Below are 27277 nucleotides of genomic sequence, written 5' to 3' on the forward strand. Positions count from 1 at the left end.
TTTCTTCATCATTCTATTTATTACATGTATGAATATTAACATCTCATGGCATCCATCTAATTCAGTCAAAACCAACAAAGGAAAAAAGGTTAACCATGTTTCAAATTAACATTCTTACAGATCCCCCTGTAACTTAAAATAGAAATATGTTCATCTGCATTAAGTTATTTGACAAATTTGAAAAATGTCCTTTAAAAAAAAATCACCTTTAGTACTTAAATATATTTGTTAATCATTTGATGGCATCAGTGTCCAAGTTCAAGAATAAAAGTTGCTTCATTAGATACTTTTCAAAAATGGATATCTGGATGGTTCTCTATAGCTGGAGATATATATATATGCAATTATGTCCTATTCCATTTAAAAAATTTTTTCAAATCTGGCTTTTCAATTTGAGAAAAGTCCTGCAGTGCTCTCACAACCCCCTTTTGAAGGATAAAACTAACTCAGACTTTGCTTCTTTAATCATGGGAAGCTGCTGGAAAAAAATCTTATGTTGAAATTGCTGTTTAATTCCATTTTCACCCAATAAAAAGTACAGAAACACTGTCTTTATTTGATGGTGTGCATAAATATTACACTCCATGGATAGCAAAAATATTTTTTTATTTATAATTTACAGTTTCACAAGTGAAAATCGTACATTTTTACACATACAATTTCATTTTGTTAAATTTGCACACATCTACAGAACTTTCACACAACAAGCACCTGAAACTGTGCAGGCAGTAGGAAATGCAAATACTAAAATGTATTTATTAACCAAATGATAGCTGAAGGCCCTGCCTCAGCTAGACAATTTATATAGATATGTCTGTATATACATAAAAAATTCTTCACCTTCTAGATTTCAACAGCAGCTTTTTTTTCTTAAAAAAAAAAGAAAAACATACCTTTCTCATTTTACTTAAACTGACTCGACTGTGTCATTTTCTGTTTTAATTTCAGTGGCTGTTGCTATGCTTTCCTCTGTACAAGCTGGTGGAGTATCAATCCGTTCTTCCTTAACTTTGGGACTTTCACAGGGTTCCTGCAATTCGTTTTTAACAATGTTCAACATAATGTTCAAGGGATTTTCAACTGGTGTCTTGCTGGGAGATGGTGTACAATCAAATGAAGATGTCTACAAAATGAAAAACCCTTTAAGTACTGATTAAAGTTCACAAATATCACATTAAGTGACACTTAGTTTTATAAGACCCTTGTATGGGCAAAGAAATATATACCAAACACAATTGAAAACTCTGCTTTCCCACAAAACATGCCATAAAGGTAGCCAATTAATAAAATGTATATTGAGGGACTTCCCTGGTGGCGCAGTGGTTAAGACTCCACACTCCCAATGCAGGGGGCCCGGGTTCGATCCCTGGTCAGGGGACTAGATCCCACACGCATGCCACAACTAACTAAGAGTCCGCATGCCACAACTAAGGAGCCAGCGAGCCGCAACTAAGGAGCCTGCTGGTTCAATGAAGGAGCACACATGCTGCAACGAAGGAGACCGCCTGCTGCAACTAAGACCTAGCACAACCAACTAAATAAAATAAATATAAATAAATAAATAAAATGTATATTGAGCATTTGATATGTGCTCAGCAATGAGCTATGGTAAGAAAAGCAGTAATATAACGACAAAAGAAGCTGATTCAATGATTAGACACGTTTCTATATTTTAATCCCAATATAACCCCCTACATATATCCTGGGATTTGTTGGTCCTAATTTCAAATACCCTAAGGATTTTTTTTCTTTTTTCCAGTACGCAGGCCTCTCACTGTTGTGGCCTCTCCCGTTGCGGAGCACAGGCTCCGGATGCGCAGGCTCAGCGGGCATGGCTCACGGGCCCAGCCACTCCGTGGCATGTGGGATCTTCCAGGACCGGGGCACGAACCCATATCCCCTGCATCGGCAGGCGGACTCTCAACCACTGCGCCACCAGGGAAGCCCTACCCTAAGGATTTTTAAAAAATCCCTCAAAACCATCAAAACACCCTACAAACTCTAATCTTTTGATGACCTAAGTATATCTTCCAAACTGCCCCTTGAACTTGTGAAACAAATATTTGACAGTTAAGATGTTCCACTGTTTGGTTTTAAAAAAAAATGGTCACTCTACAAATATGAAAATTTGAATTTCCAAGGTCAAGAGACTGATTTTTTTTTGTATTTCATGTATGATAATTTAAAAATTATTCCTATATTACATGGCCGAGTGGAGTAAGCAGTAAATGCTACCCATAACTTACAGAAAATTATTCCCATCATGAACTTTCTCATTCTCTAGGCCTAGTACTCTAGTAGAAGACACCATCAAGATTCAAATGAAAAGAATGCAAGGAATGATACAAAAATTTCAAAATTTAAATCAGACCCTATCAATCTAGCACCAATATTTTGTGAACAACCTAAATGCTACATCAAAACTAAGACAGCTCAACACATCAAGATTAAAATAAAAATATTGCCCAGATGCAAAAATTAACTGATAATAAAATTTATCAATGTAAAGGAGAACAAACAGTAACCAAAAAGAACTTACATTTTGATAATCTTCATAACATGATGGATGATAAATCTGAAGCAAAAACAAAAAAGTAAGTAAGTATTCACATGCATATTCATTTGTAATGGACTATTCTGGTATGATTTTCTTTTGAAATTTAAACCAGAGATAAACTATCTTTGGAAAGGCAACAAAAAATCATTTGGTCACAAAAACGGATAAAAACAAAATTTTCATCCTGATTTCCCTTAAAACTTCCTTTATATATTTAAGTAGATAACATGGTATGTTAAGACAGAAACAGTTTTGATGATGAAATATAAATTCAGAATCAAAATAGTGTGGTTAGGCAGAAAGAAGACTAACTAGACTCAGAAGATCTAGTCCTGGATTTATCATTAACTAGTTACGCAACCTTTTTTATAAAATGAGTACAGGTCCAGATGATTGCTAAAATGCCTTCCAACTCACACACTCTGACTCTCTAAAGTCCAATACCTTAGAAATACCACTTCTATTAAAAACCAAAATAAAAATGCAATTAACACTTTTCTTTCAAAGTAGTGAGCTACCCCATAAAAACTTTTAAAAAAAAATCTTAATACTTCCTTTTAAAGTACTTGATAAAGAGCTGAAAATTACCTTTCCATCTACTCTAATAGCATTTTTTAAATGCCACTCCTCCTCTTCTTCATCCCAGTACTGTTCAAATTGTTCTTGACAAATTTCACAACTCTAAAATAGAACCATATAAAAATGAAGTTTACATAATAGAACACAATGCCATTAAGTAAAAATACAGAAACATTTTGTTAAGTGGAGAAAGGAATTTAAGAGTTTTCTGAAAATTTAAACAATGTTCAAATATATAATACAAAGTAAGATCTAAGGATTTCGCATTCTTCCATGCAAAAATAATTAACATTTCACAGCTCTTGGTCACAGATAAATATGTAGTAACTACAGTGGTTATGAAACCCGAAGCCAGATAACAATAACAACATTGAAGAGTAAAGCTTACAAGAAGTCTCAAAATCATTAAAAGAGGGATGTAAATAAAGTTATATTTATGATTATTTACTTAAAGGAAGTGAAAGGCATGACCAGAGGTATAAAATTGAACATTGTTCTTTTACCTCAACTGCTCCTGCTGGTCCAGCAGGTACACTTTGGAACTCCTTTTCTTTAGCAGCCTCCTGAGTTTTGAGCACGACTTCTTCGTGCACCTTTTCAAAAAACTGGCTCTTTGCACGTTCTTCGAGATCAGCTATTTCCTCAAATTCTATCCAGTCCTTAAAAAGAGTTAATTTAAAAAGAGTATATTCATTTGTTTCTAGACTCTTACTGAACACCTTCATTCAATACAATGCCATTTAAATATAAGAGTACTTTCTTCAACAATATGCTTTAATATTGATTTAGAATTATACCATCTTTTTGAGCCCCATAACTAATAGACAACATAAAGCAACTAATGAACAATTAAGATCTTAACGTTTACATTCCTTTAACTCTAGAATTACAACTACTAATGTAAATAAGATAAATTTCATGCACAATTTTTTACCAAAAAAAATCAGTCATAGAACCTTGGAATTTTAGAACTAGAAGAAACCTGTGTTCTACTCTTAATTTCAACAAAAAACAAATACATACTCTTCACATTTTTTTAAATTAAAAAAACCTTTTATATTCTAAGGGTCAAATTTTACTCAAAAAATTCACTAGTTAGTGCTCAGCAGTTACCTAAACTAATATACTTTTGAATGATATAATTTAAAGGCTAAAAGATAGTTCAGAGGCACATGAATTACTTACTGTTAAACTGTAGTACCAACGTCTATGAGTGACTTTTCTGCTTACATCTTTTTCAGTTCTATTTTGTCGATAATGCCAGTCCAAGTGATCTGCATATACATCTGTCTGTGATGTTGTAAACCTCATTCCACAAGAGTAACACTGAATACCAGTATACAGTCGATTTATAACACTATCATAACGTCTGTTTTGAAAAATACAGAAATAATCTTTAGTTCTGATACTGTGGCTGACTTAATGGCCTTAAAAAAAAAAAGGCAGTTATAAGTGCTTCAGTTTTCCATATTTTGATCATGGTGAAGCCATTATTATGTAACAAAATAATGTTTCAGCCAACAGCTGGCTGAAAGAATTAATATCCAAAGATCAATAATATTCTCTAGTAATGTGTCAGTGACTCTCTTTACCTTAACTTTGGTTAATTTTGGAACATGGTGTCTACCCTCTTATCAATAGGCCTGGCCCAGTTACTTATTTCCTTCTAGCTAATAATGGAATGATCATCTGCTAACTAATAAGGCAATAGTTGGCCTGTTCTTAGAGTAATGTCAATATCAGGGTGGATATGGCAGAACAATTAGATTTCACCTCTCCAGATCTTCGCGGTTTTAAATAACTAAACTGTCCCACCCTGATGTAAAGAATACTGAAAGAGGTACAGAAGAAATAATAATACTACGGGTAACTAAAAAGAAAAAGTAGAAGACTAGTGGGAAACTGAAGTCAGCAATAATCAGTTTTTTTAAATTCTGGGCTCCTTATCTGGAAAGAAATAGGTATGCAGAATAACTAAGTGAACAAACAGGGCAGTTATTAACTCCAGAAATTTTTTTTAAATAGTAGAATAAAGCAAAGCACAGTACATAGTACTTTGTATACCAGAAAACAAAATATTTAGAGTCATAATATTAATACTGAATAAAAATTTAATGATAAAAGGCTTTATAACTATATGGAGGAGAGTTGGGAGGACAGTAAAAGAGGTACCTAAATCTTCACTTTCAGGAAGTCAATAAATTGTCTAAATGGGATAAATCAAGAAATGTAATAAATCAGAAAACTGTGTATCTTTTGTGGCCTCTCCCGTTGCGGAGCACAGGCTCCGGACGCACAGGCTCAGTGGCCACGGCTCACAGGCCTAGCCGCTCTGCGGCATGTGGGATCCTCCCGGACCAGGGCACGAACCCATGTCCCCTGCATCAGCAGGCGGACTCTCAACCGCTGTGCCACCAGGGAAGCCCAGAAAACTATGTATCTTTTAAGAAATAAAAAAGTAAATGCCAAGAACCACAGATAAAGAGTTAAGAAATGGTTGCCTTCAGGTAAAAAGTAGTACTAGGAAAAAGGCATGCAATCTTTTATTATAAGCCTTTACTGTAAGACTTTCATTATAAAGTTTTAACTATGTGAAAAATATCACTTTGAAAAACATTGTCTTTAAAAGGGTGAAACCCGTATAGCACAGGAGACTACACTCAGTGTTTTATAATAAAAGCATCTGAAAAAGTGTATATTGATATTATTATATATATATATAAAAAACAATCACTTTGCTGTACACCTGAAACTAACACATTGTAAATAAATTATGCTTCAATTAAAAAAAAAAGATGAAACCCATTAGCTGTTCTATTATTTTTAAAAGTACTCATAATATAATGGATCCATAAAGCAACTGTACATGTTTTTTATATAATATAGGCAATAAAAATTTATGAAAATATATGCAGCAAATGTTAACACTGGTTATCAGTAAAGTGGAAATTGTAGGTAATTTTATTTTCTTGATTTTATTCATTTGTATTTTCTATAAAATGAAAAAAATTTTTATTTCTTAAATACTAGACTACAAAAACCTCATTTTCTTAACTTCAAAGGCATGAGAATATCAATACAGAAAAAACAGTGATGATTAAGAGAAAATAGAGATAAAAAGGAAAACATGAGTGATTACTAATACCTAATCCTTAAACTCCCTAAACTTGCTATACTAAACAGAGATAATAAAAAACAGAAATCTGGGGGTAGACTTTTGGCCTAAATACTTGTGCAGCAAACATATTTGAAAAGAAGATAACAGGCTTCCTTAAGTTTATGTTATGTATATTTTACCACATTAAAAAAGGGAAAACAGGCTTCCTAAATTTTAAAAACAGTGAGGGGTAAGACGAATAGCACTAGTGATAATATCCACTGTTATTAAAGTCACCGTCCCTTTTACCTTAGAAAATTAGATTACATACTGTTTCAATTCTTCAATTGTAAAATTGGTAAGATCTGGAACGTCTTGATCTTCATTTTGATCTTCTTCCTCCTCAGCAGGGGGCTGAGCAGCAACCTCATTTACTTCTTCAATTGAAAAGAAACACAACAAATATCTCAAAACCAGTGTCCATGTATTCTTTATAGGGGAACGCTATAGTGTTAGAAGCATATGGAGAGCCCCATCTTGCCTATTCAGTGCTCCTGATCTTAGGTTTTACTGGCAAGGAACCTAATACAATTCTTTATTTTGATAAGTGATATTAGGTCTGGTCTCTTAAAAGTCAATCTTCATGAAATTCATCAACATTCTAATTATTTAATTATAAATAAGCTAAAATAATACAGAATAACTAGAAAAAGTCTGCACATGGTGTTTGCAGGAATGTTAGTTAACTGAAACAATGTCCACTATAAGGCTAACAGTTCCTTGTTAGAAAAATTTCTTTTTATTTCATTATAAACCAGTTATAAAGTATACCTAAGAATTCAACATTGTAAGAAATTTTAGCATAGAACACATCATTGTATCATATCATACATCTTTATAACTTAATAAAGCTTTGTGTAGATGAATTACAGAACCATACTTACGTGTTGTAGCTGAATCAGGCTGGGACAATTTGAGAATCCCTGTTTTTAGCAGTTTTGAAAACAATTCATTTACATCCACCTGACTGAGATGATTATCAGGATATCCCTTAGGAAGGACACCTTTAAAAAAATAACACTCTTAAAATAGAAGTAGAACTTAAAGATGCAAATTATACTAAGGATTTTTAAAGTTTTCTTCAAGATATCCTATCAACATTAAACTTAATAAAATCTTGTTAAGATCAGTGTAATTACCAAAAGCTCCCAAAAGTGAACTTTGCATTTATGTCAGCAAATCATGACCTCTTAAAAATATATTCTAAGACGAATACTGAAACCCACTAATACTTTATACAGGCATACACGTTACCTTAAAAAACCAGTATTACCCACTGTTGCCCAATTGAATCCATGCCAAAGAAAAGCAGAATACTGAGGGCAGAGAGCTTCATGTTCCCTTCTATGCAATGTAGCACCACACCTCTAGGTCCAACTTTTCACCCTTCCAATTCTCTATTCTTCACCTAACCATATTGGCAAAGGTCGTTTTGCATAGATGAAGTAGGCTACCATCTCTTAGCACAAATTTCTAGGGGAAAAAAATACCCAGAGCCTAAATGGAAGTACTCCTGCCCAGCCCCCCAGCTCCCCCACCTTCCCATAACTACCCAAGGGAACTAATGCAGGGAGATGAGCCATGTGGCTCAGAATATACCTGCCCCTCTGACCCTTGCTCAATTACTGCCCTTGCAAAGCAGTTCAGGCTGTTGCTGAAAAGGTGTCAGGATTACTAAAGCTTCAAAAATCTGAATAAATGAAACAAGGATAACAATCTTTTCCTTAAGCTCACTGGTGAGGAATCAATCCAATTCCATATTTTGCTAAGCACTAATTTAAAAATTACAATTCTTTAACTCAACTATAAAAACAGAATTTTAATATATTTGTATGTCACTACTATGCATCTTATTTACCACACCTCTAGAAAAAAGTTCTGAATCACTAAAAATTCCTCTTAATGGCAGAAATTCAATTTGCATCCACAATACAACACATAATCTCTGCCCTTAACCACTGCATACTCTTTACACTTAGCACAGTGCCTTGTATACAACAGGCTAATTAATGTCTGTTGAAATGAAATGTCTGACTACATGAATGAATAAATCAACCTCAACGATCAATTACAACAGCCACTTCACACAATAGTTTAACATTTACCTTTCATTAGAATTAGCTATTTATATGTCTAAGAATCATAACTAGCTAATCACATGTCTTCCAGCAGTCAAGTTTAGTGATCAAGAGCATGAACTATGAAAAAAAAAAAAGAGCATAAACTATGGAACCAGACTCCTGGGATTCTAACTAGAAATTCCACTTTCTAGTTGTGTGACATGATCAAGTTACTTATCTGTGTCTGTTCCCTTTACCTGTAAAAGGGTAATAATAATTGTTCCTACCTAAGGTTGTTATGAGGATTAAATGAATTAATATTTGTAAAGCACTGAGGTGTTTGGCAGTATATATAATATTTGTTTAAAGAAAAACAGTCAAAGTGAAATAAGACAGAGAAAGACAAATACTGTACGATATCACTTAGACGTGGAATCTAAAAAATACAACAAACTAGCGAATATTACAAAAAAGAGGTAGACACACAAAGAACAAGAACATACTAGTGGTTACCAGTGGGAAGAGGGAAGAAGGTAGGAACAATATAAATATAGGGGTAAGGGATTAAGAGGTACAAACTATTAGGTATAAAATAAACTCAACGATATACTGTATAACACAGGGAATATAGTCAATATTTTATAGTAACTATAAACCAAACAAAAGCTTTAAAAATTGTGAATCACTGTATTGTACACCTATAACTTATATAATTTTAAAAAACCACACAGAAGAAAAAAATTTTAAAAAAGCCTCCCAGAGTAATGGAAATAAAAACAAAAATAAACAAATGGGACCTAATGAAACTTAAAAGCTTTTGTACAGCAAAGGAAACCATAAACAAGACAAAAAGACAACCCTCAGAATGGGAGAAAATATTTGCAAACAAAGCAACTGACAAAGGATTAATCTCCAAAATACAGAAGCAGCTCATACAGCTCAGTATCAAAAAACAACCCAATCCAAAAATGGGTGGAAGACCTAAATAGACATTTCTCCAAAGAAGATATAGATTGCCAACAAACACATGAAAAGATGCTCAACATCACTAATCATTAGAGAAGCGCAAATCAAAATCACAATGAGGTATCACCTCACACCAGTCAGAATAGCCATCACCAAAAAAATCTACAAACAATAAATGCTGGAGAGGGTGTGGAGAAAAGGGAACCTTCCTGCACTGCTGTTGGGAATGTAAATTGATATAGCCAGTATGGAGGTTCCTTAAAAAACTAAAAATAGAACTACCATATGACCCAGCAATCCCACTACTGGGCACATACCCTGAGAAAACCGTAATTCAAAGAGACATGTACCACAGTGTTCATTGCAGCACTACTTACAATAGCCAGGACATGGAAGCAACCTAAATGTCCGTCGACAGATGAATGGATAAAGAAGATGTGGCACATATATACAATGGAATATTACTCAGCCATAAAAAGGAACAAAATTGAGTTATTTGTAATGAGATGGATGGACTTAGAGCCTGTCATACAGAGTGAAGTCAGTCAGAAAGAGAAAAATAAATACCATATGCTAACGCACATAGATGTAATCTAAAAGAACAGTACTGATGAACCTAGTGGCAGGGCAGGAATGAAGACACAGACGTAGAGAATGGACTTGAAGACACAGGGTGGGAAGGGGAAGCTGGGACGAAGTGAGAGAGTAGCAGTGACATATATACACTACCAAATGTAAAATGGCTGGCTAGTGGGAAGCTGCTGCATAGCACAGGGAGATCAGCTTGATGCGTTGTGAAGACCTAGAGGGGTGAGATAGGGAGGGTGGGAGGGAGGCTCAAGAGGGAGGGGATATGTGGATATACACATACATATAGCTGATGGACTTTGTTGTACAGCAGAAACTAACGCATCATTGCAAAGCAATTATACTCCAATAAAGATTTAAAAAATAAATAAATAAAACAATACTCTGAGCTGCATGAAACAAAAAAAAGCTTAGGACACTTCCAGATTTTATTTGATTTTCTGTGCATTTAGAAACAGGAATAAGAGGTGATTCTCAGAACAGGTTTGGAATTTCATAATCAGGTACCCAATGATGGTGTCTAACTTATCAACCTAGTGAACAGCTGTTTAATGTTTATTTTACTGTTTTTATTTATTTGGCTGTGCCAGCTCTTAGATGCAGCATGCAGGATCTAGTTCCCTGACCAGGGATCAAAGCTGGGCCCCCTGCATTGGGAGCACAGAGTCTTAACCACTGGACCACTAGGGAAGTCTGAACAACTATTTAGAGGGAAAAAAAAAAAAAAAGTCCATAGATCCTGCTACACTATAAAGCCCTTAGAAGGATAAACCTCATTAAAGTCATCCTAGCACAATGCCTAGAATATAGCAAGTGATCACTATTTGTTTGGATGAATAAATGAACATGAGTATATTTACTACTAGGAAAAGAGTGTTTTTACTTTAAATTTTGAGAAAAAACCTTACAGAAGCCAAATATTGAACACTAAATACTTTTCATATCTCTTTAAGTAAAACTTGAAGAAGGAAGGCATATCTAACATCTCATTCAATAACCTCCAACCCAGGAAATCAGATGTGACTTCCTCTGTGACACTGCTATGCCTTGTATACATAAGCACCTTAAGCTTGTAAAAGCAAAAGAAAACATGCAGGTTTTGTATATTATCTCATACAAAAAAGAGCAAAATTTGCAGTTGCTGCACACTATCTCAAGCTACCAACTCCAATACAACAAATCCTCTCCTCTACAAGAAAAACTGAGTTCTAAAGGAAAATACACCAATATAGCACTTCACAAGTTACATGGTACTTTTGCATATACGATCTCATTTGATTCTCTGGGAAAAGAAAAAATTCCCCGGCAAATCCTGACTTTTATCATATGCTATCTGCAGAGGAAAAAACTGAACCCCAGAAAGGATATTTGCTTATACTCCACCTACCTGTAAAGTAGCAGAGTGGAGATTCTAACCCTGGTCTTCTGACTTTAGACCCCAAATATTCAGTACTTTCCTTCCCTTTTCATTATAGTGAAAACAAAAAGTAAGAATACTAATCCTAATTGTCAATCTAGCAATTAAAAACAAAACGTTTTCAAATTAATTGAGTGAGCTTCCTGTGATGACACAGTTTAATACTTAATGCATAAACTAGAGCTTGCTTGGCTAGGACTTCCCTAGTTACTTCAGAACTTTTGGAAAACTCTCCAAATTTGTAAACTTAATAGAGCCATGCTACAGCATGTTTCTGAAGATGGCTGTTTTAATGATTCAGAAATAAAGCAAGTACCACTACAATTTGGTTGAGTTAGCTCTCAATATATTGACTTTCCAGTAATTTTAATTTATATACTTCTCATTTTTCACATATTAAAACTAAAACTTTTTTTTTTTTTGCCTGCACCACATGGCTTGAGGGATCTTAGTTCCCCAACCAGGGACTGAACCCGGGCCCTTCAGCAGTGAAAGTATGCAGTCCTAACCACTGGACCACAAGGGAATTCCTTAAAACTTTTTTTTTTTTTTTTTTTTTTTTTGCGGTACGCGGGCCTCTCACTGTTGTGGCCTCTCCCGTTGCGGAGCACAGGCTCCGGACGCGCAGGCTCAGCGGCCATGGCTCACGGGCCCAGCCGCTCCGCAGCATGTGGGATCTTCCCGGACCAGGGCACGAACGTGTGTCCCCTGCATCGGCAGGCGGACTCTCAACCACTGCGCCACCAGGGAAACCCCCTAAAACTTATTTTTACAGCCCTCGTATCTACTATTGTTATTGTATCCATAACAATATCATTAAGCCTCACCCCATAGATGCTTATCATGGGCATCTAGCTAGGAAATCCTTTTAACATGTTGTGTACAATTATTACTTGAGTGCCCATAAAGACATATGAATGAATCAGCTTACAATGTGATGTCTGCAGTATTCACTTAATGTTTATTGGATCATCACACACACACAAAACAAAAATTCAAAGTATCAAGTAATTGGTATTTCTGAGGTTTGTCATTGACTTCATTTTACCTAAACACAAATGTCACATTCCTACCCCACCCTCTAGCTTCCACCTACTAGGTCTCCTTCCCTCTTTTTTGTGGTCTGCAAGTCCTGGCTAACCATCTCTAGTTGTAAAGGGGATTAGTGTGAATATACATCAACAATGTAAACAAACTCAGAAAGAAAACACAACATTCCAGTCAGATTAAATTTCTCTAAATTGCATATGCCCTCTCAAAATTGTCATTTTCTAAAACTGACAAGGTAGCTACTCAAACAATAATTGTCTTTCGAAAAACACAAAGTTCAGAAATTACATACCTGAAGGATTCTGAACAAATGCTCCAGGATTTTGTGGATGAACTGGCAAAAATTGTTGTCCTTGGCCAAATGCTACTGGCTGAGCAACACCAGTCAGAACCTTTAAGAGAAATCTTGGTTTTAAGAACATCTTTTCTATATTTTTAAGTAAAACTTTTAACATTCAAATTACGTTAATATATTCACAGATATCATGAGGCCTGTTTACGATAATGAAGATTTACAAGTGTAAATTACAAGATTTACAAGTGTAACCTGCCTAGGCTTTCTATAAAAAGGAATAAGACCTTCCCTTATATTTTTCACAGAATTATAAAAAATTGATAATGGATATGAAGGTTCTTTGAAAAGTTTAAGATACCATGCAAACATAAGGTAGCCAAAAACTAGCTGTGTGACCTTACACAAATCACTTTACCTTGCCAGTGTTTTCTCCTATCTTACAAATAGAAATCTGACATCCAGCGATGTGATCTATACACAATCATAATAGCCAGTAAACAGCAAAGCTGAGGCCAGAACTCACTCACTGACCTAACTCCTTTACACAGATGTCAAAAGCCTGCTTTAATTAACAATCTGAACTCCTTTATGATCATTCTGTTAGCCATCAAACTGAGTTACAAAGTGGACTGTAAAAGATTTTAAAGGAATGTTAAAAAATAAAAGTCATGAACCAAGTACTGTACAGGCATACAATTATTGTACTTGTAGTCAAGAATGAGGTAGGACTTCTACATATTGCTACTATGTAAACAAATGCCCATTTATAAGCCTTGTTCAGTATCCTGTGTGAACCTTCAGTGGTATGTATGCGTAATAAAAACCCCATCAATTCTTTATAATGTAGGAACAAGACTAACTCAAGTCCCATTCTAGAGTATCTTGTCAATTAAGAGTATCACTTCTCTTAAAAACATACAATAGAGTATAAGTCTAACTAAGGAGGCCAATTGTTTTCCCAAACCACTGGATATGGACAGAAGGCTGCTTTCTATAAATAATGCTTCTAACATGCTTTTAAAACCTTTCTTCTTGTTTTACACTTTCTTCCATGCAATGTTACTGGCATAATAAATCTGTCCTAGTAAGAAAGTGTCACTACCTGGAAAAAAGTAAATTTAGCCCAGGAGAATTTCAGCAGGCAAGCAAAAGTAATCATTAATATCAACTGAATTAACCACAAATTATAAGCATATTGCTTTAACACTATTTCAATAAGCATTTTAAAACGTATGCAGAATAAGTTAACATCAAACAACTGCAGTTGACTGGAATGATGGAAAGGTGGTGAAAAGTAGGAAGAGAGGAAGAAAAAGAATTACAGACTGTAAAAGCATGAGCAATTTGATTTTCTTATTTGTTTGTTAACTCAGGCTAAGGAAGTTCTATATCAAAGAACAGTCTATAAAATCAGCTCTATGATTACTATAAAGCTCATCAAGGCTCAAAAGTTGTACAATGTAGCAGAGGTCTATGAAACACACACAACTGTATTATACTTTAATACCTTAGAAACCAAAAACAAAACAAAAAAACCATAATGAGGAGGCTATGCATATGTGAAGGCAAGGGGTATACGGGAAATCCCTATACCTCATAGCTCAATTTTGCTGTGAGCCTAAACTACTCTAAAAAAGTCTATTAAAAAAGAAAAGATTTGTGGGGGGGCGGGGGGGACTGAGATTGAGAGGGTGCTCTAGATCCTGAAAGAACTAAGATCAATTTTGGATTTAAACTGCAAATTTCAGCCCCAGAAGACTCTCATCTCACTTTCCTAGCAGGTGGGGTTTTGAAGTACATTAAAAACTGCCCCCCAAAAAAAACTTACTAAAAAAATTAAATTTTAAAAAATCCTTTCCAACCTATAGAACTATATCCTGAAAACCTTCCTCAAACACTAGAAACATTAAAAATGGTTCATATCTGCATACAATATACTTTTAGAATAACTGTAACAGACTTACCTGCTGAGATGCCTGAATATTTCCTACTGTTATTGGAGCAGGTAAATTGCCAAAGTTTCCAAACTGAGAGCTCTGAAGATTCTTCTCATCAAAATAGTGTCCAGAAGCTCTGTTAAGGGGATTCGAGAAACTCTGGTTTCCAGGGCCATGTGGTCCATTAAAATTTGGTCCTTGAGGTGAATCAAATATTTGTTCATGTCTTTGGAACTGCAGTCCTTGGGATGGGGCATTAAAAGCATTGCCAGGTGGATCATTATATGGGCCACTCTGATTGAAAGATACCGATTCAAGCCTTTGTGAAGGATGATTGTCAAATCGTGTGCCTTGAAGACCAAGAGGAATATCAAACCTTGATGCTTGCTGGTGTTGTGGACCATCAAATCTTTGAGGTACACCATCAAATCTTGGTTGAACTTGCTGTCCAGGTGGTCCATCAAATCTCTGCGGGCCTGGCTGACCAGTTCTTTCAAATCTAGGACCTGGCTGACCATGTAATCCATCAAATCTTGGCAAGAGTGATGGCTGACCTGGTTGCCCATCAAACCTTAAAGCATGACAACCTTCAAATCTTGGACCACCTTGACCCAGAGGTCCTTCGATTCTCAGGCCGCCTCCTGGTACAGAAGGACCCTCAAACCTCATTCCACCTCCTTGTTGGACTAAAGGTCCTTCAAACCTGATCCCAACCCCTGGCTGACCGTGTGGACCCTCAAACCTAACGTTCCCACCAAGCTGATTATGTTGTCCTTCAAATCTCATACCAGCTACTGACTGACCATGGGGGCCCTCAAATCTCATCCCAACTCCCTGCTGTAGCAATGGGCCCTCAAATCTGATCCCACCTGATGGCTGACCATGAGGTCCATCAAACCTAATTGCAGCCCCTGATGGACCATGACCTCCCTCAAATCTAAGTCCACCTACAGGCTGACCCCGGGGATTATCAAATCTAAGTCCACCCACAGGCTGACCATGAGGTCCCTCAAACCTCAGACCACCCACAGGTTGACCCCGGTGTCCCTCAAACCTGAGACTACCCACAGGCTGGGACCCTGGTCCTTCAAATCGCAAACCGCCTGCAGATCCCTCAAACCTCAGACTGGGGGAACCTTCAAACCGAAAACCTCCTCCTGCTTGACCAATTGGCCCCTCAAACCGCAGAGGTGTCCCTACTGGTCCCGGAGGACCTTCAAATCTCAAAGGACACCCACCTCCTAACTGGCCTTGTGGTCCTTCAAATCTCAAAGGGCCACCTCCCCCCATTTGTCCTGGTGACCCATCAAACCGAAGAGAACCTGGCGCAGGAGGTCCATCAATTCTAGGGCTTAACTTATTAGGTCCTTCAAAAATCATCTTGGTTGGGCCATCTCTCGCTACTGATGGCCTGCTAGGTCCATCGTATAATGGTCTATCTTCAGCTAAAGCCGTAAGTCGCTGATTTGTATCAAGGCCGGCGAATCTTGATGCTGGGCTATCTACAAATGGTTTATCTGAATCTTCATATCTAGGTCGCTTAAGTGGAAAACGATCATTGAATGGTGATCTCTGCTCTTCTCGTACACCTTTTAAAAAGAAAAAAAAAATTATTTTCCCTGAATCTGATAATTTATATCAAATTATCCTAAAATCTTCTTCGTATATTCTTGTAAATGTTTATTCAAAAACATCCATAACTATCTCACTTTATGAGAGGGGAGGGAAAAAGACAGCAACAGGCAGCAGGTAAGAGAATGCCCTCTAGAGTCAGATACACCTGGGTAAAATAAAATACCCATTCAGTCAATTTACTAATTATTTGACTTTGAGAGCAACTTATTTAACCTCTCCAGTCTTGTTTCCTATCTGTAAAATGGGGATAATATATATTTCATTAGGTCATTGTGAGGATTAAATCGGATTACATATATAAAGAACCTAGTAAAGTACCTAATACACGGTTGGCCTTAATATCAGCTCCCTTCCCTTCCCTTTGAGGGAAAAACCGAAACAAAACAAACAACGACAAAACAGAAGTCTGAACAGTCACAAAAATCCATCCCCACTTAGCTTGTTCATTTTCCCTTCACTGCTGTGTGATTCAATAGGCATAATCTGATTTAACTTTTTCTACCTTTAGCAGAGACTTGCTCGTCATGTCTTCTCCGGCCCTCATGGGGTGAAAGATTCTCAGCATAAGTACGACTCCCAGATATAGGAGAAAGACGTCTTGCTCTTTCACTAAATTGTTCTTTTCTGTCAAACTGTGCTCCACTATTCCTACTTGCATGTTTACTTTTGGATGGCTCACATTCTATTCCAGACAACAAGGCATCAGTCAAAGGGTAGTCAAAAATATCAGGATCTAAGAGATCAAGTCTTGGAAATGAATGCTGAACCTGTGTCCTTTTCAGTTTTGCTTTATGTTCATAGTAGGTTAATTCAGCATCAGTTAAGAGAGGTTTCTTTTTTAATCCACCTTTATTTTCTTCTGTAGGACTATCCCGTACATTGCATCTATGTTTACCTTCTTGATACTGAAATAGCTGTCGAATTTGATGCACAACAACAAGGAACTCATCCTGTGTAATTTCACCAGATGCTAAACGTTCACTCGTCTGCATAGGGGTGATAAAAGGAAATCAATATTTTAAATATAAAAAGTACTTACAAAAAACTTATAGACAAAAGGAGAATAATGACTACATGGGAACACAGTAGTTACCTTTTGAAGTAATTCTCTTTTGCTTGCAAGAGTTAACTCTTTAGGAATCTGAAGATTGGCATCTACGCTTAATCGATGCTGCTGTTTTGGAGCTCGAGGTGACAAGATTCCTTTAGTGCTTGACCAGCTCTCCCTATGCCTTAGATGAGGAGCTTTGCTATGTTCATCACCCTGTTGTAAACTGAAACCATAAAAGCAATTATGTTACTTCATAAAAAATTTTTAAATACTCAGGACCATATTTTAAGATCCTTAATAGGATCTGGCTAAAATGAATATATGTAACCATAAAAGTTAATTTAAAGATTAAGAGCACAAGATTTGAAGTCAGGAAAATCAGATATGAATTCTGATTCTTGCATGTCCTGGATGTGCCACCTTAGGCAGATTAGTTAACCTTTCTAAACTTCAGTTTCCTTATACGTAAAACAGCAATAATAATGGTACTTAACCCACAGCGTTTTAAGAATTAAACAGGGGGAAAAAGCACTAATTATAGCACCCAATAAACATTATCCAATTTTTAAATCAACACTGTATTTTTAAATGTACACATTATTCTACTCAGTTAAAAATGTTAACAACCTACCTTTTATTTTCTTCCCAACCAGATTTCCATCTTTTGGTAGACTTGGAACTTTGCCAATTTTCTACATTTTCCTTTGGTTCAGTTCCTGACTTGGTGGAATGCTGATTTGCAGTCTCTTGTGGTCGTTCCTCTTCAGTCTTTTTTATTCGCCTTGGATCTCGAACATCCTGTTTAGTACTTCGCTTCGCATTTCTTTCTTCCCTGGAAGGTGGTGTAAACTCTTCCATATGTGACTGCTTAACTCCTGACTGGCGAATCTTCCCAGCTTTGGGTGTTGAGGTTGGAGACATACTCCTTTGCCTTCGTTTGGGTGACCGCCTATCTCTTCTCTTGGGAGAATGTATAATCGGTGACCGGGACTTGGGTGATCGTGATCTTGATCGCTTTCTAGTACTCGATCTCCCTGGTTTTGTCCCCTGTTTTTCTGATTCTTCCGTTATGGTATCCTGTTTTTGTACAATGCCATTTATGATTTTATTTCTACTTCCCACCAGTCTGTGTTCAGATGATTTCATGTGCTCATCTTTATCCTTTTTTTCTGCAGTTTTTCTCTTCTCTTTTAGATCATCATCTTTGCTATCAGTCTTATCCTGAAGATGTCTTTTTAATCTTGGATCTCTCTTGCTCATATCAGACACCCTTGCACTTTCAGATTCTTGACTTTTCAAGTCTTTTGTGTGGGATAATTTGTTTTTCAAAGGTGATGGTGATTTAGATTTAGATTTGGATTTAGAATCTAATTGGTCAAGTTCTTTCTTGGTTATTTTTTCACCTGATTTACTTTTTTCTTGCTTGGATGAATTTAGTTTTTCAGAGGGTACAGTTTTACTTGTCTTAATATCAGACTGGCTCAATGTGTTCATTAGGAATTCCTTCCTGTGACTCTGATCTTTTCCATGAGAAGAATGTTGACTCAACCTATTAAGACGGGGATCCCGGTTAGTTCCTTTCATATCCTGAATTTGTAAGGATGGACCTGGACGACTTTTCTCAGGTTGCACAGGAACCTGATGGGGAGATTTAACTGCCATAGGGGGAATTTGTGAAACATGTAATTTGGATTGTGCAGTTCCAGGACCTAAGTTGGATGTCTCCTGCTGAACACTAAGAGAAACTGCCTGAAATACAAGATAAACGTTCATGTTACAACTGTAAAACATTCAGATTATTTGTCAAGAAACTGAAAACTAAGGAATATAATGCTTTATTCAATAAATCCATTTATTCAATACCGTATTTATAGTGTATACTTCTAGTATTTAAGTGGATATTAAAATGAAAGGAAAAAGTTCATATACAATATTTATGTGGCCTGTTATTTCTTACTAATCCTCTACTTTGGGGTTTTATAATTTCTAGGAAGAATGAAAAAAAAAACCCTCCCTCTTCCTAATTATTCAGAATTCTGGGCCACACTGATATTAAGAAACTACTAAATAAATCACTGCACTCCAGCTGCACAAGCATCCAAGTGTTTCCGGGTAAATTCTAAGTCATAAAATTTAGCTCCTCTCAAAGTGGCACTGATAATGAATGCACTTACAAAATTCTGCCTTCCTGTACTCCCTTACTCTCAAATAAGGTCAAGTGCTAAGTAATTAAGTAAAATAGCTTAATATAACGTTATTCATACACAGAAATACATAATCTTCCTGGCCTCCTTAATTTTGTGATGGCTTTTTTTTTGGTAGCCTTCTAAGGAAACTGCTAAGGATTTCTGCTCATGAAACATAAGCTCATAAAATATTAAAGACTAGGCAAAAACATCTGCCACAACACAACTACCATCTTGGAACTGACACTACGTCCACATAATTTTTTTTTTTTTTGCGGTACGCGGGCCTCTCACTGTTGTGGCCTCTCCTGCTGCGGAGCACAGGCTCCGGACGTGCAGGCTCAGCAGCCATGGCTCACAGGCTCAGCCGCTCCGCGGCATGTGGGATCTTCCTAGACCGGGGCACGAACCCGTGTCCCCTGCATCGGCAGGCGGACTCTCAACCCCTGCACCACCAGGGAAGCCCCCATATGATATAATTTTTAACAAAACTAAGGGGCTATCTTATAAGACAGCACTCTAATAAAAAGTATTTGAAAGAAAATAGTGCAGTTTATATTAAAAGTGACTTTTACAAAAAGGATATACAAATTTGGTCTAATAAATACACCATAATTTGCAAAATAAGTAAAAGTGGAAAAATTACACTATTAATAAAAGTAACATGTTAATAAAATTCAAATACAAAATAATTCCATATCCATCAGAAAACAGGTTTAAAAATACTCAAAATGCCAAATCTCCTCTACTTACCAGTTGTGCCTTAGCTTGCTCTAGCTCAAGCTCCAGCTTTTTCTGCTGAAGTTCTAACAACTGCTTTTGTTTTGCCAGTAACTGCTGCCTTATTAGTTGCTCTTGGGTAAGATTCTTTTGTATATCCGGAACAATTGGAGGAGTGGAGATGCTAGGGGAACTGACCACTGTGCCAGGTGTTGAAGACTCTTCGGGCTATAAGAAAAAATAATTTGTTTACAAAAAAAAAATCACAGCTAAAAAGGAAGCAGCTAAGGGGGGGCTAAAAATTATCAGCTTCTCTCTTAATAAACCCTATCCATAATCTTAAATGGCCAATCATGTTTAAAAGCACACAGAAAATTTTCAGGAATTTAAAAACCAAAATAAATATGTAAAACCTAAACAAGGAGAACATTTACTTTAAATGTACTGTGAACCTGAAGGTGGAAATTTTTTTTTTTAAATTAAACTGATTCAGCACAGGGTATTCTTGTTACTTTTATCTGGCAGGAAATTTTAGAGAAGTCAAAATTTGACAGTTAAAAATATTAGTTATATACCATTCATGTTAAAACTTACCGATTTATTTAAAAATTTAGGATTCACATGGATGCTAGATGTATTCACATTGGGGGGCAGAGGTTTAATAGGCCAAGCAGGATCTAACGAATTGACTCTGACATCCAGGGCATAAAGTTTCTTCAAAGGGAATATTTCATCCCAGGTGGAACGTAATTTAAATAAACTTTTTCTAGTATTTTCATCCACCTAGAACAACAGAACAATTCTATGGCTTGTTAAGTTACTATAGGATGTTTTATATATTAAGCATAATGCTACATAAATCTCTGTTCTACTTCACATATAGCACACATACTACTAATTCGTAAATATATACAACAGTAATCATTTATTAAAAGTACATTTGTTTGCAGATGTAAAGTTAATAAAGAAATTTCTGTCAAAAAAAATTAGAAAAATTAAAGTCATTATCACCTAGCCTTCATGAAAGCAAACAATTAGACAAGTCTGAATTTTTAGAAGTACAAAATGTTCCCAAATATTAAGGCTTGACACAGTATTCCTACTGTTACTTTAACTCTGGACAAAAATATAGAACAACTAGAAAATAGTTTATCTGATGACTTAAATTTTTTAAGTTATTTACATTTAGTACAAAGTAAAACAAAACTAATCTCCTGCAATACAATATGGCTGGTACCTATGAATAAGCTTATTTGTGGTGTAGAAGGCACCTGAGTAATTGAAATTCACAAAATCTTACCTACTGATAAGCTTTAGTTTTATATCTTATCTGCTCATGCTTGTGATGGGCATAGTAACAATAATACTTTTTAAATTAGCCATCAGAGAAACCTAGCACTTGGGAAAACTGAGCTAGAGTTCTAACTTTAGAATAATAAAGCCTTGACTATATTCCAGTCTTTAGATAATATATACTACAAACAAGGTCATTTTCATCACCTTCAGTGTTAAGGCCCAGTAAGAGTCAGTAAACATTTTCTACCAAACACCCAAATGAATTTGAACACACTGAAACTGAAACCAAGAAATTGGTTTAGTGCCCCAATTTCTATAATGCAAAGTTGACTTCTCCTTAGACTAGAGTCTCAGGTAAGCAGTATTTAGCAAAAGTCTACAATACACTATTAACAATCTCCATAATACAGTTTGAAATACAGCTTTCCAAATTTCTTCTGCATATACTTACTTAGCAGTATTTCTTTTCTCTAAGAACTTAAAGGGAAAAAAATTACTCAAGTAGCCACTACACATTTTCTGTTCTAACAAACAAGTAAAATCTGATAGTGAGTTCTTTCAAAATAATCCCAATTCTCCAAGCCTGACAACTGTTAAGATTTCTCGAGACACAACAGGTGCATCTACTAAAATATAAGAACCACCAATTTTTTGTTAGGAAACAATCTTTAAACCCAAATATCTTATAAATGCCCCTTTTCTCAGTGTGAAAGATGAAGCCTGACAGGAAAGAGAATTACTTCAGCAAATCCTTTGTCTTCCTCAATACTGTATTAACCAAACTACCAGATACAATGTTATGAAAGGAATTTACAATCTCTAGGTATAGAAACTAACAAGCCTTTCTTCTAAACACTAAGAGGGGCCAGAGGTGGGGAAGAAGTATTTCCAAAATAACCTAAAGCAATTCACTGATCCACCATTCACACATACCTAGAACATTCACACAAAATATACTTGAACAAGGTTAACAAGAGGAAACATTTCCAGAAAAAAAAAAAAAAAAAAAAAACACAAGTTCCAGGCATCCATCACAGGTTGACACACACTAGAATTATGCTTTTTCTTTTTCTTTTTTTTAAGACAGAATAGCCAACATCCTAAAACCAGAAACCTAAACAATGAAATTTGAAGTACTCTTGATAGTTTCAGATCTTTTTGCCCGTATTCTAGTGATGAAACAGATCTTCAAGTGAACAAAGTCAATCAAAAACATGAACTTCTAAAAGCAAACACATCTATTTTTGAATGGATAATGTAAAACACCTAGAACCCACTTTAAATACGAAACACTAACTTTAGCATGTTAAATGCCCAAAAGAATAAAACATTTCACCACCCAAGAAAACCCAACACAAAGGCAAGTATTTATTTAATCAGGAACATGTTTTAAAAATTCAAATGTTTCTAAATGTATATATACCTTTTCAAACACACAAATAAATGTTGCAACTAGATTTTTAGTAAAGGCAGTGAGATACTCTCTTCCAACATTTTTCACGATAGAATCCATAAGGTACATAACAGGAAGCTTCTCTGAGGAGGGAGCCTGAAGTAATAAAAAGAAACTGAAAAGTTTAGTACAATGAATTGCCAACAAAGAACTACTTTTAAAAGTGAGCGTTTAACGTACAATACAGACCTCAATATTTTGTTGATATTAAACACTTTTGAATCAATATTAACCTTTATGAAATTTAAGTGTTCAAGGTCTCACCTCTTACAATGATCTTTAGTTGAGCATACAAAATAAGCTCAGAATTACTGGAAAGAAAAAGTCTCTAGTACCCTCATTTAACACTCAATAGAATTTCAGGTTTGTATAGTTAAAAAAAAAAACTGTGTTTTAAGTGACAAAAAAGGGGGAGGATATTTTCTGTAATCCAAGTGTAAGCTTTGTGACCCACATTAACTTATGATGATGCACCTAGACTCAATGAAACAAAAAGTTTTCAGACTTCTGGCAGAAACCCTAATTTCCATAGGCATATTTTATATGTTAAAGTCTATGAACCTTTTGTTACCTGTAAAATCATTAGGATTACTTCTCTATAATCCAATGAACAAAAGAAATTAAGTACACTTCACATATGAAGTTAATGGCAAAAAAACACTTTTAAACTTGCACATGAACATGCAGGAAAGTGCAAGTTGTTACTGATACAAGGAAAACTGGATGGAGCAGCCGCTGAGTCATGTAAATCAGGTTGAACTTGACTCTGGAAACCAGGATTTGTCCTCAAGATTTTCTTCACAGCACAGACTCTCCGTCGAAATATTTTTCCTCTGACACGCACAAACCAGGAGTTCTAAATTTGTGCAGGGCCAGTGTGATGATGCCGATACAGGTGGCCCTTTCCAAAGCAAAGAAATGTTGCCCCAGCTCAACTGTAAAGCCTACCCATCACTGGCTTTTAGAAGGCACAGCAAGTTTCCAGAAAGCATCAGCAGGTTCACAGACTTGTTGAGGAGCATTAAGACACACCACATAAACTAAGTGTTAACTCCCACTCCACAGGAGTACCCACGATTTAAAAACAAAAACAAAAATTATCCCCATTTACCCTTCCCACGTGTATAGGAATCTTAACCCTGAACAACACTTACCCACAGCTACCTGTAGCCAGGGTAAGCTCACAGTTCTGCAGTACACAATGCCACCATTATTTCACAAAACCAATTGCCCATACAAGTGTGTGGAAGTGCTCTTGCTTCTGATAACAACCAAAGTTGACTAAGGAAACCTTTGAATAACTTTGTATGAAAGTTTTCTTTTACAGTACTAATAAAAGGGTTTCACAAGGCTATTGCATGTGGGTAAACTATTAAGTACCAACACGTCAACTGCTTTATTGCTGTGTCTTTATCTTACCATGTCATGTTTTATACCATTTTAGTCATTGTTGTACTTATGAAGATAAACAGGCTCTCTTTAAAACCAAAATCTGTTCAGTAGGCTAACTTTTTATTGTACAAGTGAATTCTTATATGTAATATTTTTTTGCTACCACTGCCTCATGGAGGCAGTCAAGTAAGTGTGAATCCTTAAGTTTAGTAATGCTGAAACGCTAGAGGATAAGGACACAAACATTCACCTCCAGAAACACAAAACCAAGCCAGTTTGCTACCAAATGACAGAAAATCCCTCCCCTCACCCTCAACCCCAACCCCATTAAATTATTTCCCCAAAGTGACTGTTACATCTTTTCCTCAATCTGGCTTTACAAAAATAACCAGGAAACGTGTGCCAAAAAAATTTCAGCTGTCTTTCATCAGCAAATAGTCCATCTATTTTCACCACTCTGTGTAGCCACACACAAATACAAATTTTAATGTGGTCACTATATTCAGCATTTAGTTTTCACTTCTGAAAGTCTTCTGGATCCATTAAAAACCAGCAAGAAAATGGTTCTTTGAGTGACAACCTGAGCTGCTAAATATTAGGCTCTGTGGAATATTAGTAACCCCAAAAATACTAGGTAGAATTTTTAAAAATCAATGTTATTTTTTAAAAAACGCAAGTGCATTTTTGTTTTTTTTTTAAAAAGGCATTTAATGTTAAGCCTTCGACAAGGCAAAACTAAGTTTTCATGTCCAACATGTTTGTTGTATCAATAAAAAGAATGTTGAGTATGAGGAATGCTTCCTTTTAAAATCTCATACTTTAAAAAAAGAACAATAGCTGTTTCACACAGACATTCACAGGAAAAGGTGAATAAGGACTTGTATTTTAGCTGTCAGACTGAGCATGACAAACTTGTTGGGCCCTAAAGAGAAAAAAAAAAAAACCTTACTTTTTGTCCTCTTTAAGGTATGAAAGGACCACCTGAAACCGTGTATCTTGTGAACAGATTTACCCAAAAGAGTGGATGGAACCTAAAGAAGAATGAACCCAAGTCACTTAAAGACTTTTGTTTAAAACACACAACCACGTAGATAAAAATAAGTCTTGGAAACAAATTCTACACCTTACAAAGGTAAATAAAAAAGACAAATACATATTTTATATGTTTTATTCACAAATTTTATAATACCAGTCACACATTTCAAAACCATTTATTAAAGTCAGACCACTCAGTTTTACACTAGACAGAAAGCGCCTCTAAACAATATATTGGTGGTTGTTGTTAAAGTGGCCTTTTAAAAGGGGTTCACTCTGCTAAAAGGAGGCTCATCCTGATCATTTCAATCACTAACAACTAGAAAAAAACTAAACCATAAGTACAAGCTTCAAAAATAACTTAAAACGTAGTACTGGGAAGCTATTAAAACTCATTACGATAACTAAGTTTAACAGTAACTTTACTTAAATGACAAATCGCTCCCACATGAATCCACAGAAGAGGAGGACTACAGGGAAATATAGGGTGGCAGAGGACCACTGCTGTCAAGGGGTGAAGCAAAGCACGTCTTCACTTTCAGGGAAGGAAGGGAGGAAAAAAAGAGAAAAGGAAGAGGAGGAGGAACTGAACTTTTCAAAAGAAAACTACAAGTACTTGTTACCCAGTGGGCCAGTTCTCCACCTACAGGTTGGATAAGATCTCCTCCCCACCCCCTCCAACCCCACCCTCAACCCCAATTTCCCGTATCTGGGGGCAAATGAGACCCTCCGATAGGAGAATACAAATTATATCTAGCCGCCCCCACCCCAAAATGGGGCTGACGGGTGTGAGCAGCTGCCTGGCTGGCAGGGAATGGATTCTCCTCTCTTCCCTTTCGCATCATGTGCTTTTCAGGCGCCATGTTGGGCTCCTAACAGGCGGCTGCTCCACTCGGGGCCAAGGCCCTATTCCCACCCCCCAACAGCTCGCTCCCAGGTCCCCCTTCACCTCCTTCCAACCCACAGAGCACAGTTACCCAAAAGAGTTCGGGGCGGGGGGACGGGGGAAGAACCACTCCCCGCCATCCCAGGGGGTTCAAATAGTTTTAACTCTTACTTCCCCACACCACGAACTGCCTTTAATTCTCCCCCTCCCCGAAGAGCTCTATTCAAAGCGTGTGCGTCGGGATACACGATGCGGTGGCCTAAATAGGGAGCTGGTAAGCGGAAGTGGGACTCCACCCTTTATCCTCCCCACTCCCTCCCCCCAAGAGAGGCCCACGCTCGAAGCCTGGGCCAGAGACCGAGCCTGAGTTGGAGGGGGAGGGTTGGAGAGGAGGAACACCGTCCCCCTTTGGATAGAAGCGAGACCTGGGATGAGGCTGACACTAAAATCAGGGAGTATTAGAAGAATAGGAGGCTGCGGGGTGTATAAAAACCTTGGCGGTTTGGGCCTCGATGAGAGAGACGATCTCCTTGGCGAAGGGCAGGTTCTCCTCGGCTAGAATGGTCAGCATATTGATGTGCGGTTTGCTATTGAAGGTCAGGTCTTCGAGTGATGACTGATAATCCCGACAGGCGTCCTCCCGGGCCCCCGCAGTACCGGCCTCGGCCGGCGTCTGCTCTGACATTGCGCCGCGGCCCCCCTCCGAGGTCCGCCGCAGCTGAAGCTGAAGCCGCTCTCGATACCCCGCCTCCCTTCCGACTCCTCTTCCTCTCCCCGGGTCTCGCGGCTCCGGCTTCACCACATGCTGACCGCGGAGGGGGGTTGGGGGACGACACGGGGGGAACCTCGGGTGTGAAACGCCGCCGTCTCACGGGTGATCTCCGTCCACTTCCAGCCGCCACAGAATCTTCTTTCTCCACAGACACAAAATGGCGGCGGCTCCAGCTCCGAAAATGTCTGTGCTCCCAACCGCTGCGTCGTGCGAAATGAGCTAGGGGAGGGGAATTGTGCGGTAAA

General features: G+C 36.9%; 1 protein-coding gene across 2 annotated transcripts; it reads right to left on the reverse strand.

Moving 5' to 3' along the window:
• PCF11 (PCF11 cleavage and polyadenylation factor subunit) lies at positions 1–27277 on the reverse strand. 2 transcript variants are annotated; one of them, XM_029207537.1, is made up of 16 exons: positions 26754–27277; positions 22918–23043; positions 20793–20981; positions 20232–20426; positions 17924–19041; positions 17335–17515; positions 17137–17227; positions 14634–16195; positions 12667–12766; positions 7178–7297; positions 6565–6670; positions 4322–4505; positions 3640–3795; positions 3146–3238; positions 2540–2575; positions 1–1123 (listed from the first exon to the last, which is right to left on the reverse strand). In XM_029207537.1, exons 1-16 carry the CDS (start codon positions 26943–26945, stop codon positions 908–910), a joined length of 4665 nt encoding a protein of 1554 aa, XP_029063370.1. In that variant the 5' UTR covers positions 26946–27277; the 3' UTR covers positions 1–907. The 2 variants fall into 2 exon arrangements, with proteins under 2 accessions (XP_029063370.1, XP_029063369.1); XM_029207536.1 differs by having other exon boundaries at positions 5–1123; positions 16744–17227.

Source organism: Monodon monoceros, unplaced genomic scaffold (assembly GCF_005190385.1).
Source record: "Monodon monoceros isolate NGI ecotype Baffin Bay Population unplaced genomic scaffold, NGI_Narwhal_1 Super_Scaffold_7, whole genome shotgun sequence".
NCBI classification, from domain to species: Eukaryota; Metazoa; Chordata; class Mammalia; order Artiodactyla; family Monodontidae; genus Monodon; species Monodon monoceros.

Excerpts from the sequence above, each read along its gene's own strand:
- PCF11 (XM_029207536.1), bottom strand. The coding sequence starts at position 26,945 with ATGTCAGAGCAGACGCCGGCCGAGGCCGGTACTGCGGGGGCCCGGGAG. Across the intron at positions 12,767-14,633 it reads ATATTCAGGCATCTCAGCAG|GTTCTGACTGGTGTTGCTCA; the intron begins GTAAGTCTGTTA and ends TTTCTCTTAAAG. Across the intron at positions 4,506-6,564 it reads ACAATTGAAGAATTGAAACA|ACGTTATGATAGTGTTATAA; the intron begins GTATGTAATCTA and ends TTTTCAAAACAG.